At 41.3% G+C, this 15,190-nt stretch overlaps 1 protein-coding gene and 1 non-coding gene across 2 annotated transcripts in view; one reads left to right on the top strand and one right to left on the bottom strand.

Moving 5' to 3' along the window:
- Positions 1–12,411, bottom strand: part of PCYT1B (phosphate cytidylyltransferase 1B, choline) — a 148,735-nt gene extending 136,324 nt beyond the window's left edge. The window contains exon 1 of the mRNA XM_061407834.1: positions 12,009–12,411. Coding sequence (XP_061263818.1) covers positions 12,009–12,080 — 72 coding nt within the window. The 5' untranslated portion in view covers positions 12,081–12,411. The remainder of the gene's footprint in view (positions 1–12,008) is intronic.
- LOC133243611 (small nucleolar RNA SNORA12) lies at positions 6,880–7,027 on the top strand. The gene has a single exon (XR_009735162.1). It is a non-coding gene; the product is annotated as a small nucleolar RNA SNORA12 (small nucleolar RNA).
- Positions 12,412–15,190: the final 2,779 nt, after the last annotated feature.

Raw genomic sequence — 15,190 nt, 5'->3', positions numbered from 1 at the left:
TGCTCAGGAGAAATCATTCAAGATGTGATTACTCTATCTCTGTGGCCCTAATTTGTTATTCATTTCCTTATGAGAAAAAAAAATCTGAGTGGTGTTCTGATTTTATTGCCTTTGAGTTTCAAAGAGCAAACTTGAAGCATGCACTGATTACCTTCTTAATTAATAGACTGCGAAGGCAGGGCATCACTTTATTAACTAGTGGGAAGGATGTACTGTCTCCCAACAACTCGGTAGTCTTTACTCCCCACTGTTATGCCACTGGGGGAAAATTGAGATGAAGAAGTTTCAGACTGCTCCCCAAACAGATATATTTCTCTTGTTAAAATGGCCCATTTCAGTGTAGATGACACCTTCCTACCAAGACATTATTAAATAGAATCATCCCCTTTCTAAAGTCAGAATACTTGAGGTCAGGACCACAGTACCACAGGTGCTGAAGGAAAGAGGTAAATGGTGTTAACTGTATTTAACTAGCAAGCAATAGTCAGGCTATTTCTGTGAGAGATGTTTTAGGAGGCAGTTGTTTAATAGCTTCAGTCATGTCTGACTCTTTGTGACTGACTGTAGCCCACCAGGCTCCTCTGTCCATGGGATTTCCCAGGCAAGAATACTGGAGTGGCTTGTTATTTTCTCCTCCACGGGATCTTTCCAACCCAGGGATCAAACCCACATCTCCCATATTGGCAAGTGGATTCTTTACCCCTGCACTACCTGGGAAGCCCTTTAGGGGACAGGGCGTGGGGTAAAAATCTTTGAGAAGAAAAGAAGTAGGGGGAAATCTGGACAGGTGGTGGAATGGCTTAAGGATCTATGATGTGGTTCCTATTTCTTTATTTTTACCTCACTCCATCCCATCCATTCCCTGAAAACTGCCCCACCCCTCAGCCTAGGGAATTGGGTTAGGACACCCAATTAAGAGAACCAAGCCAGGCCTATTCAGTGATTTCTCAGATCCTCAGATTCCCTCTTTCAGGAATTAGAACTAAGAGATAGAGACTGAGTGGGTCTGGAACTGAGCTGTAGGCAGTATGTCCACAGATGACTCTTAAGGACAGGAACCAGAGTAGCCTGAGAAGCCCTCAGGGGTTATCTGTGGACATACTGCCTACAACTCAGCTCTAACCATCTATGTCTGAGACAGATGGGTCCACATCCCTACCAAGAGATGAGACTAACATGAGAAATGAAGCTGAGAGCTGTCTACAGGGAAAGGCCACTTAACAGACATTTGAGCTCCATGCCCAGGAGGGTCAAGGGATGACACTCTGCCCCAGAGACCAGCTCACAGTAAATTCCCTTTCTCAGAAATCCTATAAGTGGTTCTAGATATACCACACTTCTAATACTTCCATATATAGTCTTACAACTGTTTTGTGTTATATTGAATTATTGTTTATCTAATCATGTTAGCTAATTCTCATTTGTAACTTTTATACTTATGTCTCATTTTGTCAATTAACTTACCAACTGGACTTGGGAAGACCAGTTCCTACTCTCAGGGTCCATCCACTTTCTTACATCATCCTCAACCCACTCAGACTGGCTTCCACCACTCCACTAAAACTGAATTATGTTTCTATGTGTTTCTTAGATGCACAGAAAGATCTTTCCGAGCAGCAGATCTTGATTAGGAGAGATTTCATCTCCTCACCCCCAAGGTGATTTTGCAGTGTCTGTCTTGATAGTCAGAAGTTGGAGGCTGCTAAAAGCATCTGATGTGTAGAAACCAGAGATGCTGCTAAACATGTTACAATGCACAGGAAAATCCCACACAACAGTTATCCATCCCCTAACTGTCAATAATGTCAAAGCTGAGAAACCTTCAGTTCAGTTCAGTCACTCAGTTGTGTCCAGCTCTTTGTGACCCTATGGACTGTAGCACACCAGGCCTCCCTGTCCATCACCAACTCCCAGAGTTTACTCAAACTGATGTCCATTGAGTCAGTGATGCCGTCCAACAATCTCATCCTCTGTCGTCCACTTCTCCTCCCACCTTCAATCTTTCCCAGCATCAGGGTCTTTTCAAATGAGTCAGTTCTTCGCATCAGATGGCCAAAGTATTGGAGTTTCAGCATCAGTCCTTCCAATGAATATTCAGGACTGATTTCCTTTAGGATGGACTGAGAAACCTTGCTTTAGGGCAAAGAAGTGTCTTTGAGACATAACACAATTCAAAATGGGCAACAAATTTGAATAGACATTTCTCCAAAGAAGATATACAAATGGCCAATGAACGTGTTAAAAAATGCTCAACATCATTAGCCATTAGGGAAATGCAAATCAAATCCCCAAGGAGATGCCACTTCACACACACTAGAAAGGGTATAATTTTTTTCAATGGAAAATAACAAGAATTGATGAGTACGTAGAGAAATTGCAACACTCATGCATTGATGGTGGGAATGTAAAATTGTGCAGCCTCTTTGGAAAACAAAGTTTGAAAGTTCCTCAAAAAGTTAAACGTCAAGTTACCACTTAAATTACCAATTCCACTCCTGAGAGAATTGAAAATATATGTCCACAAAAAAAACATAAAAAACATGTACATGAATGTCATAGCAGCATTAATCACTTTAACCAAGACGTGAAAACACCCATATGTCCTTAGATGGTGAATGGAGAAACAAATTGTTGTATATTCATACAATGGAATATTATTTGGCCATAAAAAGAATGGAGCACCAATATACACTACAACATGACTAAATCTTGAAAATATATGCTAAGTGAAAGAAGCCAGACACAAAAAAAACACATATATTGTATGATTTCATTTATCTGTAATGTCTAGAATAGGTAAATCCATAGGACAGAAAGTAGATTCATGGTTGCCTGGTGCTGGGGGTATGCTGAGGGAATGGAGAGTGACTGCTAATAAGCACAGGGTTTCTTTTGGGGGATGATGAAAGTGTTCTAAAATTAGATTGTGTTCATGGTTACAGGACCCTGTGAATATGCTAAAAAAAATTGACTTCCATACTTTAAATTACATCTTTGAAAGAATGTCTCTTTCTATCTTTGGATGGCCTACCCCAAAGTAGGTACTCATTAAATAAGGCAGTACATCTGAGACATGGAGGACAAAAAGATTTCTTTCCTGCTCTGATTACCAACATATTAACATTTTTTTGCCCAAAAAGGAACAGTAGTGGACTTCCCTGATGATCCAGTGGTGAAGAATCTGCCTGCCAATGCAGGAGACACGGGTACTATCCCTGGTCTGGGAAGACCACATGCCCACATGCTGCAGGGCAACTGAGCCCATGCACCACAACTACTGAGCCTGAGCTCTGCAGCCCGGGAGCTGCAAACACTGAAGCCTGTGAGCCTAGAACCAGTGCTCCACAACATGAGAAGCCCCCACAGTGAGAAGCCTGTGCACCACAACTAGAGAGCAGCCCCCTCTCACTGCAACTAGACAAAGCCAGCACACAGCAATGAAGATCCAGTGCAACCATAATGAATAAATACTTTTTTAAAGAGAGTTACCTAAATTTCCCCCCAAATCTATTTACGCCCATTGTACTTGTGATTGCAAAGATATCATTTAATTAAATGTTATATAAATGATGAGGAAAAGGTGCTTAAAAAAAGAAACTAAGTTGGTTTATAAAGAAAAGATAGTCATGGGATTTTTTAAAATTGTTATTAAATTGGGTGAGAACAAGACTACTGTAAAAGATAGGGACAAAATTCCCCCAAATCTAGGATTCCACACAGAGTGTTTTCAGAGTATCTCGACTTTTCACTTCATTTAGAATTCACCCAAAATGGAAATCAGAGACATTGCCTATATGTATGCCTGCCCAGTGGTAAGGAATCTGCCTGCCAATGCAGGAGACATGGGTTTGATTCCTGGGTGGGGAAGATCCCCTGGAGCAGGAAATGGCAACCCACTCCAGTATTCTTGCCTGGAAAATTCCAAGGACAGAGGAGATTGGCAGGCTGTAGTCCATGGGGTCGCAAAGAGTCATGACTCAGTGACTAAGCATGCATGTAATGAAGAAAACATAGAGCTCTAATCAGTGGCCCAGTTAAAGCATCAACAACTTAATACCATATTTATTTTAAATTTACATAAAATATTTAGTGTATATATTTATCATTTTTTAAAACAAGTCTCCATTATAACCATTTTATTTTTCAGTTAATCAACCCACCGGTCTGTACTGTATAGGATAAGAAGTCTTCTGTGCTTCCTGGTGATTATAACTCTCCTACCTCATATAATGAAGAAAACCCTACAAAACTCTTTGATTAATGTTCCATTTTTGTCTTGAATTCCATGTGTGATATTTAAGGAAAATCTTTCAACTGTCATCCTAAGGAAAAGTGTGATAGTGACATGGAAAAGCATTTATGAGGCAAATCTGTGTACAAGTCTTAGCCATCTCTCTCGAAGGCTTATCCAACTCTGCCCATCTCTGGACAACTGAGAAAGTTGTGGAGAGTGAGTCTGCCATCTTTACTATCTCTAAGCAGGTCCCACCTGGCTTTTAGATATCACAAAACCCCTAGCAACCCTAGGAGTCTGGCAGGATTTAAGGTGGAGAGCCTTGAAAACAGCTTCCCAGGTGGCACTAGTGGTAAAGAACCTGCCTGCCAATGAAGGAGACGTAAGAGACTCAGGTTTGATTCCTGGGTCCGGAAGATCCCTTGGAGGAGGAAAGGTCAACCCACTCCAGTATTCTTGCCTGGAGAATCCCATGGACAGAGGAACCTAGCGGGCTACAGTTCATAGGGTCGCAAAGAGTCAGACACCACTGAAGCAACTTAGCACTGATGCATGCCTTGTAAACAGTGATCATGTCTTTGTTGCTATTGTTAATAATGTCAATAAATTTAGAGGCTGGAGTCAAGCTGAAGTTGGTTCACCCAACACTGATCTATAATCAGTGAGTTGGAGGCTGAGTTGAAATTCACTCATTCTACTAGATGACCTTAGATGGACAAATTCAGGATTCTCCCCAGACAAGAAGAATACAGAATAAACAGCGATTTAAATTTCTTTCACTCATTCAACAAACATTTACAAAGCATCTACAGTATGTCAGGAGCCAGGTATCTAAGATAAATGTGATAGCCTCTACTCTCAAAGAATATAGAGCAAAAAATATATATGTAGGGCAAAAGAAGTGAAGTTGCTCAGTCATGTCTGACTCTTTGCGACCCCATGGACTGTAGCCTACCAGGCTCCTCAGTCCATGGAATTTTTCAGGCAAGAGTACTGGAGTGGGCTGCCATTTCCTTCTCCAGGTTATCTTCTTGACCCAGGGATCAAACCCATGTCTCCCGAATTCCAGGCAGACACTTTCCCTGAGCCACCAGGGAAGCCCAAAGTTTTTTTGTAGGGCAAAGTTTTTTTTTTTTTTTTCACTGTGTCATGCAGCTTCTGAGATCTTAGATCTCTGATCAGAGATGGAACCCGTGTCCCATGCAGTGGAAGCACAGAGTCCTAACCACTGGACCACCAGATAATCTCTCTCCCTTTTTAGGGCAAACTCTTAAAAGATTAAGATTTTTTAGTAAATATGATGGTACTGTTAAAAATTCTAATCACACTAGTTTTTGCTTTCAAAAGAATTATTTAAATTCTTCTGTATTTTTTGTTTCTATCTTAATGGAATGAGGCTGAAGGTGAAGCTCCAATACTTTGATCACCTGACACGAAGAGCTGGCTCAGTGGAAAAGACACTGTTGCTGGGAAAGATTGGAGGTAGGAGGAGAAGGGGACAACAGACGATGAGATGGTTGGATGACATCACCGACTCAATGGACTTGAGTTTCAGCAATCTCCGGGAGATGGTGGAGGACAGAAGAACCTGGCATGCTGCAGTCCATGGGGTCACAAAGAGTCAGACATGACTGAGTGACTGAACTGAACTGAACTGAAGGTTTTTCAACTTTGGCATTATTGACATTTAGTGACTGAACAACAACAATGGAATGAAGAAGACAGATTTGAAACATGTTTCCTTTTTGTCCTGGGTCATCCTTTCCAATTTCTAAAATTCCTTTTCTCTTTCTCTATATGGTGTGGGTGTGTGTGTGAGGGAGAAACAGACAGACAAAGAGAGAGACAAAGTGGCAGGGGGGTGATTTAGTTTTTGAAAAGACAGAGAACTTAAAAAATGTCCTAATACCTGGGGCAAGATTGAAATAAAGAGTATGTTTTCACATTATGAGGTCTCATTGTGAGCATGGGGCAAGATTAATTTTAGGCCAGTTCTTGTATATTCTTTACTCCATGGTATTTGAAAGGTATTTCTTCAAGTCCCTTAGAAGAAAGGACAAAAAAACACAAAAAACCAGTAAGATTCCTTTTCTCCCCATAGTTTCCAGCCTAGGAAGACCAAGGGAACCCCAGGTTTCACACACCGCCAAGTCCAGTCTCTTACTCCCATCTTTTTTGTGTGCGAATTGAGCTGTTGAGGTGAGCCTGTGAGAGTGCCCACATGCTTGATAGTCAAGGCTTGCTTTAGAGGACCGCAGTGAGTGGGACTCAACAGTTCAGGCAGAGACTTTAGTGTCTTCAAGAGACTCGGATTCAGTTGTATCAGGAATGGAGCATGTGCTCCACCTGTCAACTTTCAGAGGAAGAACAATCAATCAGCACAGTAGCCTGTAGCGGTGATGACACCTGTTAATTGAGGACATGTGACCCGTGGATCAGTCTCCCACACAGTTTGCAAAGGAGACAAAGACTGTTGAGTTAGCTGAAGGCTGTGCAAATCAATACCTGTTCCTGTAATATTAGAATTCATCTGCAGAAATTACAGAGGAATGAGAAGGAAAAGGCCTAATTGTATTTTGGAACAAAAAGTGAAAATGTAATATCTACTTTCCCTTTAAGGAAGTGGCTTAAAAAAATGTTCAGATAGTTGTGGTGGTTTTCTTTTCGGCACTCGTGCTGAATTTTCAAATGGTTCTGACTCTGCTACAGATATTGTACAGGAGCTGCCAAAGGTTTAATGGCAAAGAGATCTCTTTCCAGCCTTTCCTGAATCAGAGATTGGCTCTCAAAGATGGCAGAAAAAAAAAATGTTCAGATAACTAAACTTCAGAAATGTGGAGGGTTCTAAACTGTTTAATTTCCTTCAAATAAAGACCAAATATGGGACTTTCCTAGTGGTTCAGTGGTTGGGACTCTGTATTCCCAATGCAAGGGGCCCTGGATCCATACCTGTTTAGGGAACTAGACCCCACATGCCATAACTAAGAACCTGCATGCCGAAACTAAGATCCAGTGTGACCAAATTAAAAATAATAATAATAAAATAAAAATTTTTAAAAAGACTAAATAGTCAACATACAGTTATGTTGTTTCTATTAATTTTTCTTTCTTCTCTTATGGCCTACACACCAATCAACAGATTTTCATAGAACTCCTACTATGTGCCAGGCTCTGTCCATAGGAGCAATCCCACCAGGAAGTCCTGGGATACAATGCAAGAAGTAAGGGCTTTGGAGTTAGATCTTGAGCTAATAAAAATTTCACAGTGAAAGTTATTTTATGCTACTGACTTAATGATCTAGAGGAAGAGAGCAAGGTAAATCATTAGTATAATATGGCTTTACATAGAATTTTGGAATAGCAGAAAGAACTAGGCTAACCATGTTATTTCCTACCAGGTTACTGTAGGGGATCCTGGTTTTAATGAATAAATAAAAATGATGTGTAATTATTGTATCAATTGCTTGTATCTAAGTGAGTGCTTCTGGAGTTACTTGATAATGCTTAAAAATCTTTGGTATCTGAAGTGTATAATGTCTCCTTGACCTCTTATCTATATTATTAATTTGCAGATCAAAGTTAACTTGGTGCTCTGCAAATGAAGAAACTTCACATGAATGAGATTTCACAGGAAAAAGTTAAATCCATATAATTTGTAACAGAACTGCAATATATTTTGAGGAAATGTGTCAACTATCTAAAAGAGACATTATGACTCAAAGCAGCATTACATGATAGAACTTTCTGAAATGATGGAATATTCTGTATCTGCAGTGTCTCAATAAGGTTGCCACTAGCTCCCTGTGACTACTGAGCACTTGAAATGTGGTTAGTACAAGTGAGAAACTAAACTTTACATTTTTGGTTAGTGGCTACCTTATTTGTAGAACACTGGTGGCTCAGATGGTAAAGCGTCTGTCTGCAATGCAGGAGACCCGGTTTCGATCCCTGGTAGCCTGGTAGGCTACTGTCCATGGGGTTGCAAAGAGTCGGACACGACTGAGCGACTTCACTTCACTTCACCTTATTTGTTGGTGTAGGTTTAAAGAAACAGTGAAACTGGATCCCAAGAATCTGAATTCCAGCCCTCTCCTTTTTACCTTGGACAATTTATTTAACCTCTCTGAGCCTCAATTTTCACTTGAAAATGAGAATATAAATAATATCTACCTTATAGCATTTGGAGTAAGAGGTACTGAGATAATGTTCAGGCATTCTCTTACTTCCAGAATAAGTGCCAACCGAATACTAAAGTTAAATATGTGGAAAGTGAATAACTCTTTCATACAAAAGGAGTTTCCATTCTTGGAGAGATTAAAAATGCAGTTGACCTTTGAACAATATGGGTTTGAACTGTGCAGGTCCACTTATTGTTTTCAACAGTAAATACTACAGTAATGCACCACCTGTGGTTGGTTGCATCGTTTAGGGCAGACAAGTCATATACTTGGATTTTCAACTGCACAGAGTCGGCCTTCTAACCCTTGCATTGTTCAAGGGTCAACTGTATTATTAAATTCATAATTATCCTCACCATTCAGATACAATATGTAATGACAGTGCTTATAACTATTAACTGCAAGCAACACCATTAGCAATAGCCAGAAATGGTCATGGGTATCAATGTACAATGCCCAAAAGGGCTGGCAGTCAGAAAGTTAGATTTACAGAATTTTACAGAGGTCAGCTTCTGTATGGAAAATACATGGAGAACAGAAAAGCAGGATTAAAATGTTAATACAATCACTTTATTATTGCTATAATTAAAGATATAATTCTATTTGCTGGCCCAAGAAGGTTAAATAAACTTATTCCATTTAACTGGGAGAAGCTAAGGCACAAATTAGCACAATAGGCTAGTGGTTAGGTTTGAATATTTTCACTGTATTTAATCAAGTGAAATAAGACATTAAAATTACTTAGGAGAGGATATGTATCTCCTCTCAAGAAAAGAGGTCAAGGTCAAGGTCAAGAAACAGCAGTTAGAACTGGATATGGAACAACAGACTAATTCCAAATTGGGAAAGGAGTACATCAAGGCTGTATATCATCACCTTGCTTATATAACTTATATGCAGAGTACATCATGAGAAATGCTGGGCTGGAAGAAGCACAAGCTGGAATCAAGATTGCCAGGAGAAATATCAATAACCTCAGATATGAAGATGACATCACCCTTATGGCAGAAAGTGAAGAAGAAATAAAGAGCCTCTTGAGGAAAGTGAAAGAGGAGAGTGAAAAAGCTGGTTTAAAACTCAATATTCAAAAAACAAAGTCCATGGCATCTGGTCCCATCCCTTCATAGCAAATAGATGGGGAAACGATGGAAACAGTGATTGACTTTCTTTTCTTGGGCTCCAAAATCACTGCAGATGGTGACTGCAGCCATGATATTAAAAGATGCTTGCTCCTTGGAAGAAAAGCTATGATCAACTTAGACAGCATTTTAAAAAGCAGAGACATTCCTTTACTGACAAAGGTCCATCTAGACAAAGCTATGGTTTTTCTAGTAGTCATGTATGGATGTGAGAGTTGGACTATAAAGAAAGCTGAGCACTGAAGTATTGATGCTTTTGAACTGTGGTGTTGGAGAAGAGTCTTGAGAGTCCCTTGGACTGCAAGGAGATCCAATCAGTCAATTATAAAGGAAATCAGTCCTGAATTTTCATTGGAAGGACTGATGCTGAAGCTGAAGCTCCAGTACTTTAGCCACCTGATTCGAAGAAATTACTCGTTGGAAAAGACCCTGATGCTGGGAAAGATTGAAGGCAGGGGGACAAGGGGATGACAGAGGATGAGATGGTTGGATGGCATCACTGACTCGATGGACATGAGTTTGAGCAAGCTCCCGGAGTTGGTGATGGACAGGGAGGCCTGGCGTACTGCAGTCCATGGGGTCGTAAAGAGTCGGACACGACTGAGCGACTGAACTGAACTGAATGCCACCTAGTAAGAACTAAATATGTCAGCTCTTATTATAATCATAAGTGATACTATTAGGAACTCCATGAGCTTAGAAGCCTTTGGATATTTTTCAGTTCATAAGAGTTATGGGTGTACAGAGTGATGTTTGTACAGATTGAATTCTACATAACTGTACATAGAAAGACCAAATCAATTTTCCATATCAGAACCAGTCAGGAACTGAATCTACTTGTTTTGATACCACTTCAAATCTATTTTTGGCACGAGGCATGAATGAGTGAATAAATGAATGAGTGGCTAAAATGCCGCCTGAGTCTCCCACGAACTCAATAAAATAAGCTGGTGAAATTTGTGAGTCAACATACAAATTTCTCCAAATCTGGGGTAATATGGAGGCAGAGGGGGAGGGGACCAATTGGGAGAAATGATCTACCAGTCATGTAGTTCAAGTTCATGGTGGTTATGGCCCCAGATCACTTTCTGGGGCATATGATTCTTTAACCAGTCATCCACAGCCACTTCCAAGGGCATGGGAAAGTTTTGGAGGAGTACTGGGACAGGAAAGAACAGGACCAGTGTCTTAAGGCTGAGAAACCGCTCTCTGAGGAGTGGCGTGAAACCAGCTTTACTGTGAAGCAGAAATTACATCATTGCTGATCCTAGTCTTTTCTTCACATCATCCAGAATCCTTCTTTTTTGTCTCACCACCTAAACTTTTGCCATCTAGAACTCTTTTGGTTTATCAAGGCTCCACTAAAATCCACATTCCCCTAGGCACATCTCCTCCCCCACAAAACAAAAGATTGTAGAAGGTAGTATCACTCATATGATAGTTACACTGTGAGGATTTCTGAAATGGATATTCAAATTGAGATTTTGTGACTTCTCTACTAGGAATGCCACGTGATGCATGCATGCTTAGTCATGTTCAACACTTTGTGGTCTTTTGGACTGTAGCCCGCCAGGCTCCTCTGTACATGGCATTTCCCAGGCAAGAATACTGGAGGGGGTTGCCATTTCCTTCTCCAGGGGATCTTCCTGACCAGGGAACTGAACCCCATATCTCCTGTATCTCCTGCATTGCAAGTGGATTCTTTACCTGCTGAGCCATCGGGGGAAAGTTTCTCATTTTATAGGATAATGAACATTTTCTTAAAATATTTCTCTGGCACACCCAGACTCCACAGCATCATTCTTGGCCTTGAACTACCTACATTTTCTCACAGTGATTTGACCTTTTTAAAAAAAAACTTTTTTTAAATGGAAGAATTTACAACGTTGTGCTAGTTTCATATGTACAGCAAAGTGATTCAGTTATACACACACACACACACACACACACACACACATGTATTCTTTTTCAGATTCTTTTCCCTGATAGGTTACTACAAGATACTAAATATAGTTCCCTGTGTTATAAGGCAGGTCCCTGTTGCTTATCTGTTTTACACATAGTAATTTATTTGAACTTTTTTTAGGAAGAGAATTTGTTCCTGTCATTTACCTCTGTCCTGGGTGCTTGCATCCTCAGTCAGGGGATAAAGAACCATTAGCCAGAGTTTTTTCTTTTTATCACCTTAAGATGGAAGGGATAATTTCTCTCTGTTATTTTCTTTTTGCTGCTTGCTTGGCTGTGGGATCCTAGTTCTCCTCCCAGGGACTGAACCTGGGCCCTCGGCAGTGAAAGCACAGAGCCTCGATCACTGGACTGCCTGGGAATTCCCAATACTTCTCTTTAGAGTGTGATTTTATTATCACAGGTTTGTTATACTCACAGATACATAGGACTTTACTTTTTGAACTTTGATAATCAAAGAGATACAAATCAATAGGAAAGCGGGTACCTTACCTTGCGTCCCATTTGGGGAGTGTAATTGTTCTTGGGATCCTTTTCCATGGTGCCACCCTGGTGACTCACCATGCCTTCTCCTGGTCTGCTTTTTAGAGTCCTTTCATTTTCTTTCTGTGGATTCACGGAAACAGTTGACCAAAGGTTAAGCTTGAAGATAAGCTGGAGGAGGTAGTCGTGTCCCAGAGCTTGAACTAGCGGAGATCCAAGTTGTCAGGCGCTCTTCCTTTATTTACCACCCACTTCCTGTTGTCCCCTCATGGCTGCTGCTCACTGACAATTGCTGTGCTCTGCGCTGGCTCAGTGATGGCCTGTTGTGTGGGGACAGGCAGGTTGTGGTGAAAAAGGCCATTGTTTCCTCCACCCTGTCCCTCCCTGGAGCTATGGCAACAAATTCCGTTCGTGAATTAACTATGTTATTTTGTGTCGGCTCAACTGATTATGCTCCTGGAATGACAAACATTTTGGCTCTTTTCTTCAGGGTAAAAAGTGGCCAAGACCTTGAAGTTGTTCATCTACAACTCAGCACTTTCTTTAGATATGAGAATAAAGATAGAGAAAATAAATCTCTCAAAGGGACTTTGATTCCAATAAACATGTTATCTTTTTCAAGTATTCTAAACACCATTGGAAGTGAATTTGTGCATTTTAACAATGTGGAATCTTCACAATTTGTGTTAAGTTCATTCCCCCAGAGATAAAAATAACTCTTGTTCTTATGTGTGCTTGGGGTTTTCTCCCAAAAAATTTTTAAAAAACATTTGGCTGCAGCAAAGTGCCATGGGAACTTTGGAGGCTGTTAACGTGAGTATCATAACTCAGTTCAGAAAAACTGCTGTCCTTCTAAATTCTCCTAGGGCTTCCAGTGGTTAAGACTCTGTCCTTCCACTTCAGGGGGTGCGGGTTCAGTCCCTGGCCAGGGAAACTAAGATCCCACATGCTGTGTGGCACAGCCTAAATAAATAAATTAAAATTAAAATTAATTCACCTAAGGCATGTGAAGATTTCCTATGTCCCATACTAGCATGTAAACTCTTAATCACTTTCTTACATATTTCATCCTCCAGATGATAAAACTTGCTCTGATCAGTAGAAGGATATTTCCAGAGTTTCCATCTGTCCATCCATCCATCCATCCTGCACTTTCTCTCATCAGGTTCTGAGCTGGTTGTTGGGGAGCTCTGTCAGTGAATTTGTGGCTGGTTTCCTAGCATGGTTGTATGGAGTGTGCTGACTTGGTGAGCTGCAATCACATTTCTAAGGATCCCATTCCCTTAGTTTGGGGTTAGAGTTGGCCCAAAGAGGAATTTGCGTAAGATTTGGAAAGCACAATCTTCCAAAGAGAGTGAAGAGTGTGGTTGGATGTGCTGACAAACAGAGGGGGAGGTGACAGTGAGCCCCAGCCTGTCCTCATTCTCTTCACTCTGTGTGCAGATATTCTTCCCAACTGCTGACACTGTTGATTAACTGCAGCCCAGGGCTCACTCTCAGATGTGTGTGCAGCCCCACAGGGCTTCCCAAAACTTCTCGTGGGCTTCTTCCTTCACTTTGGCAGCTTGGTATGCTGGGCTTCTGACTGCCAGGTGGGTGTCCTCTCTCATCCTCTAACCCCCTGGACCTGTGGGGAGTCTTTGAAGCCCCAGACACTCAAAGAAAAGGATGTTCTTGGGGAAGCAAACTGTGTCAGCTCTATCACAGAAGACACACACTTGAATTTGGGGGACAAGTATCCTCGTGGTCTGGAAAATGTTCTATGCCGGAGGATGGGCAACTGGGCCTCAGCTTCAGAGCTCATGAAATCACCCTCCTTTTGCACGAATTTCCCAGCAGCATTGTTTGCCTTCTAGTACCTCACCAGTGGGCAGGGTGTGCCCTGGATCATGGCCTCAGGTGCCATGGTTAACGGGGCCCTACTTTGGCTCTCCTCCTCCTCGGAGTCCAAGTGGTCATGGAGATAGGGTACATGCCTTTGGACCCGTACTCCCCTTCTAGAACACCCTGGAGTTCTCTGCCAAAATGTCCTCAGCCTGTTTTCAAGGCATGTGCTGCATATCCCTGGGGATGGTGGGAGGGAGTGGGAGGGTTAGTCAAGCTTTTAGCAGGAAAACGTGAACAGAATCTGGATATCTGGGTTGGCTCCACCTTGTAGTGTGGTACAGAGGAGGGGACTCTGGCTGCCCCCCACCATAGCAGCCTGGTGGGCTACAGTCCATTGGTAGCGAAGAGTCAGACACAGTTGAGTGACTAAAAAAATACACACACACACAATCTGTTAGCCTAATTTCAAACTTTTAAATATTAAGATATATAATATATGGGCTTCCATTTATATTCCTGTCCTGACTCCACAAATATTAAAGCAGGAGGTATTCTAAATCACTGTAGAAATTAATGAATTCATTAGCATTTTCTGGTTATTTTGCTTACAGTTAATTATAGAGGTAGCTTGTTCGTGACGTTGTACAGGAGACAGGGATCAAGACCATCCCCATGGAAAAGAAATGCAAAAAAGCAAAATGGCTGTCTGGGGAGGCCTTACAAATAGCTGTGAAAAGAAGAGAAGCGAAAAGCGAAGGAGAAAAGCAAAGATATAAACATCTGAATGCAGAGTTCCAAAGAATAGCAAGAAGAGATAAGAAAGCCTTCTTCAGCGATCAATGCAAAGAAATAGAGGAAAACAACAGAATGAGAAAGACTAGGGATCTCTTCAAGAAAATCAGAGATACCAAAGAAACATTTCATGCAAAGATGGGCTTGATAAAGGACAGAAATGGTATGGACCGAACAGAAGCAGAAGATATTAAGAAGAGATGGCAAGAATACACAGAAGAACCGTACAAAAAAGATCTTCACGACCCAGATAATCACGATGGTGTGATCACTGACCTAGAGCCAGACATCCTGGAATGTGAAGTCAAGTGGGCCTTAGAAAGCATCACTACAAGCAAAGCTAGTGGAGGTGATGGAATTCCAGTTGAGCTATTCCAAATCCTGAAAGATGATGCTGTGAAAGTGCGGCACTCAGTACACCAGCAAATTTGGAAAACTCAGCAGTGGCCACAGGACTGGAAAAGGTCAGTTTTCATTCCAATCCCAAAGAAAGGCAATGCCAAAGAGTGCTCAAACTACCACACAATTGCACTCATCTCACACACTAGTAAAGTAATGCTCAAAATTCTCCA

This window comes from Bos javanicus, chromosome X (genome assembly GCF_032452875.1).
Source record: "Bos javanicus breed banteng chromosome X, ARS-OSU_banteng_1.0, whole genome shotgun sequence".
Lineage (NCBI taxonomy): Eukaryota > Metazoa > Chordata > Mammalia > Artiodactyla > Bovidae > Bos > Bos javanicus.
The sequence above is the reverse complement of the archived record's forward strand: the minus strand, read 5'-3'. Positions and strand labels throughout refer to the sequence as shown.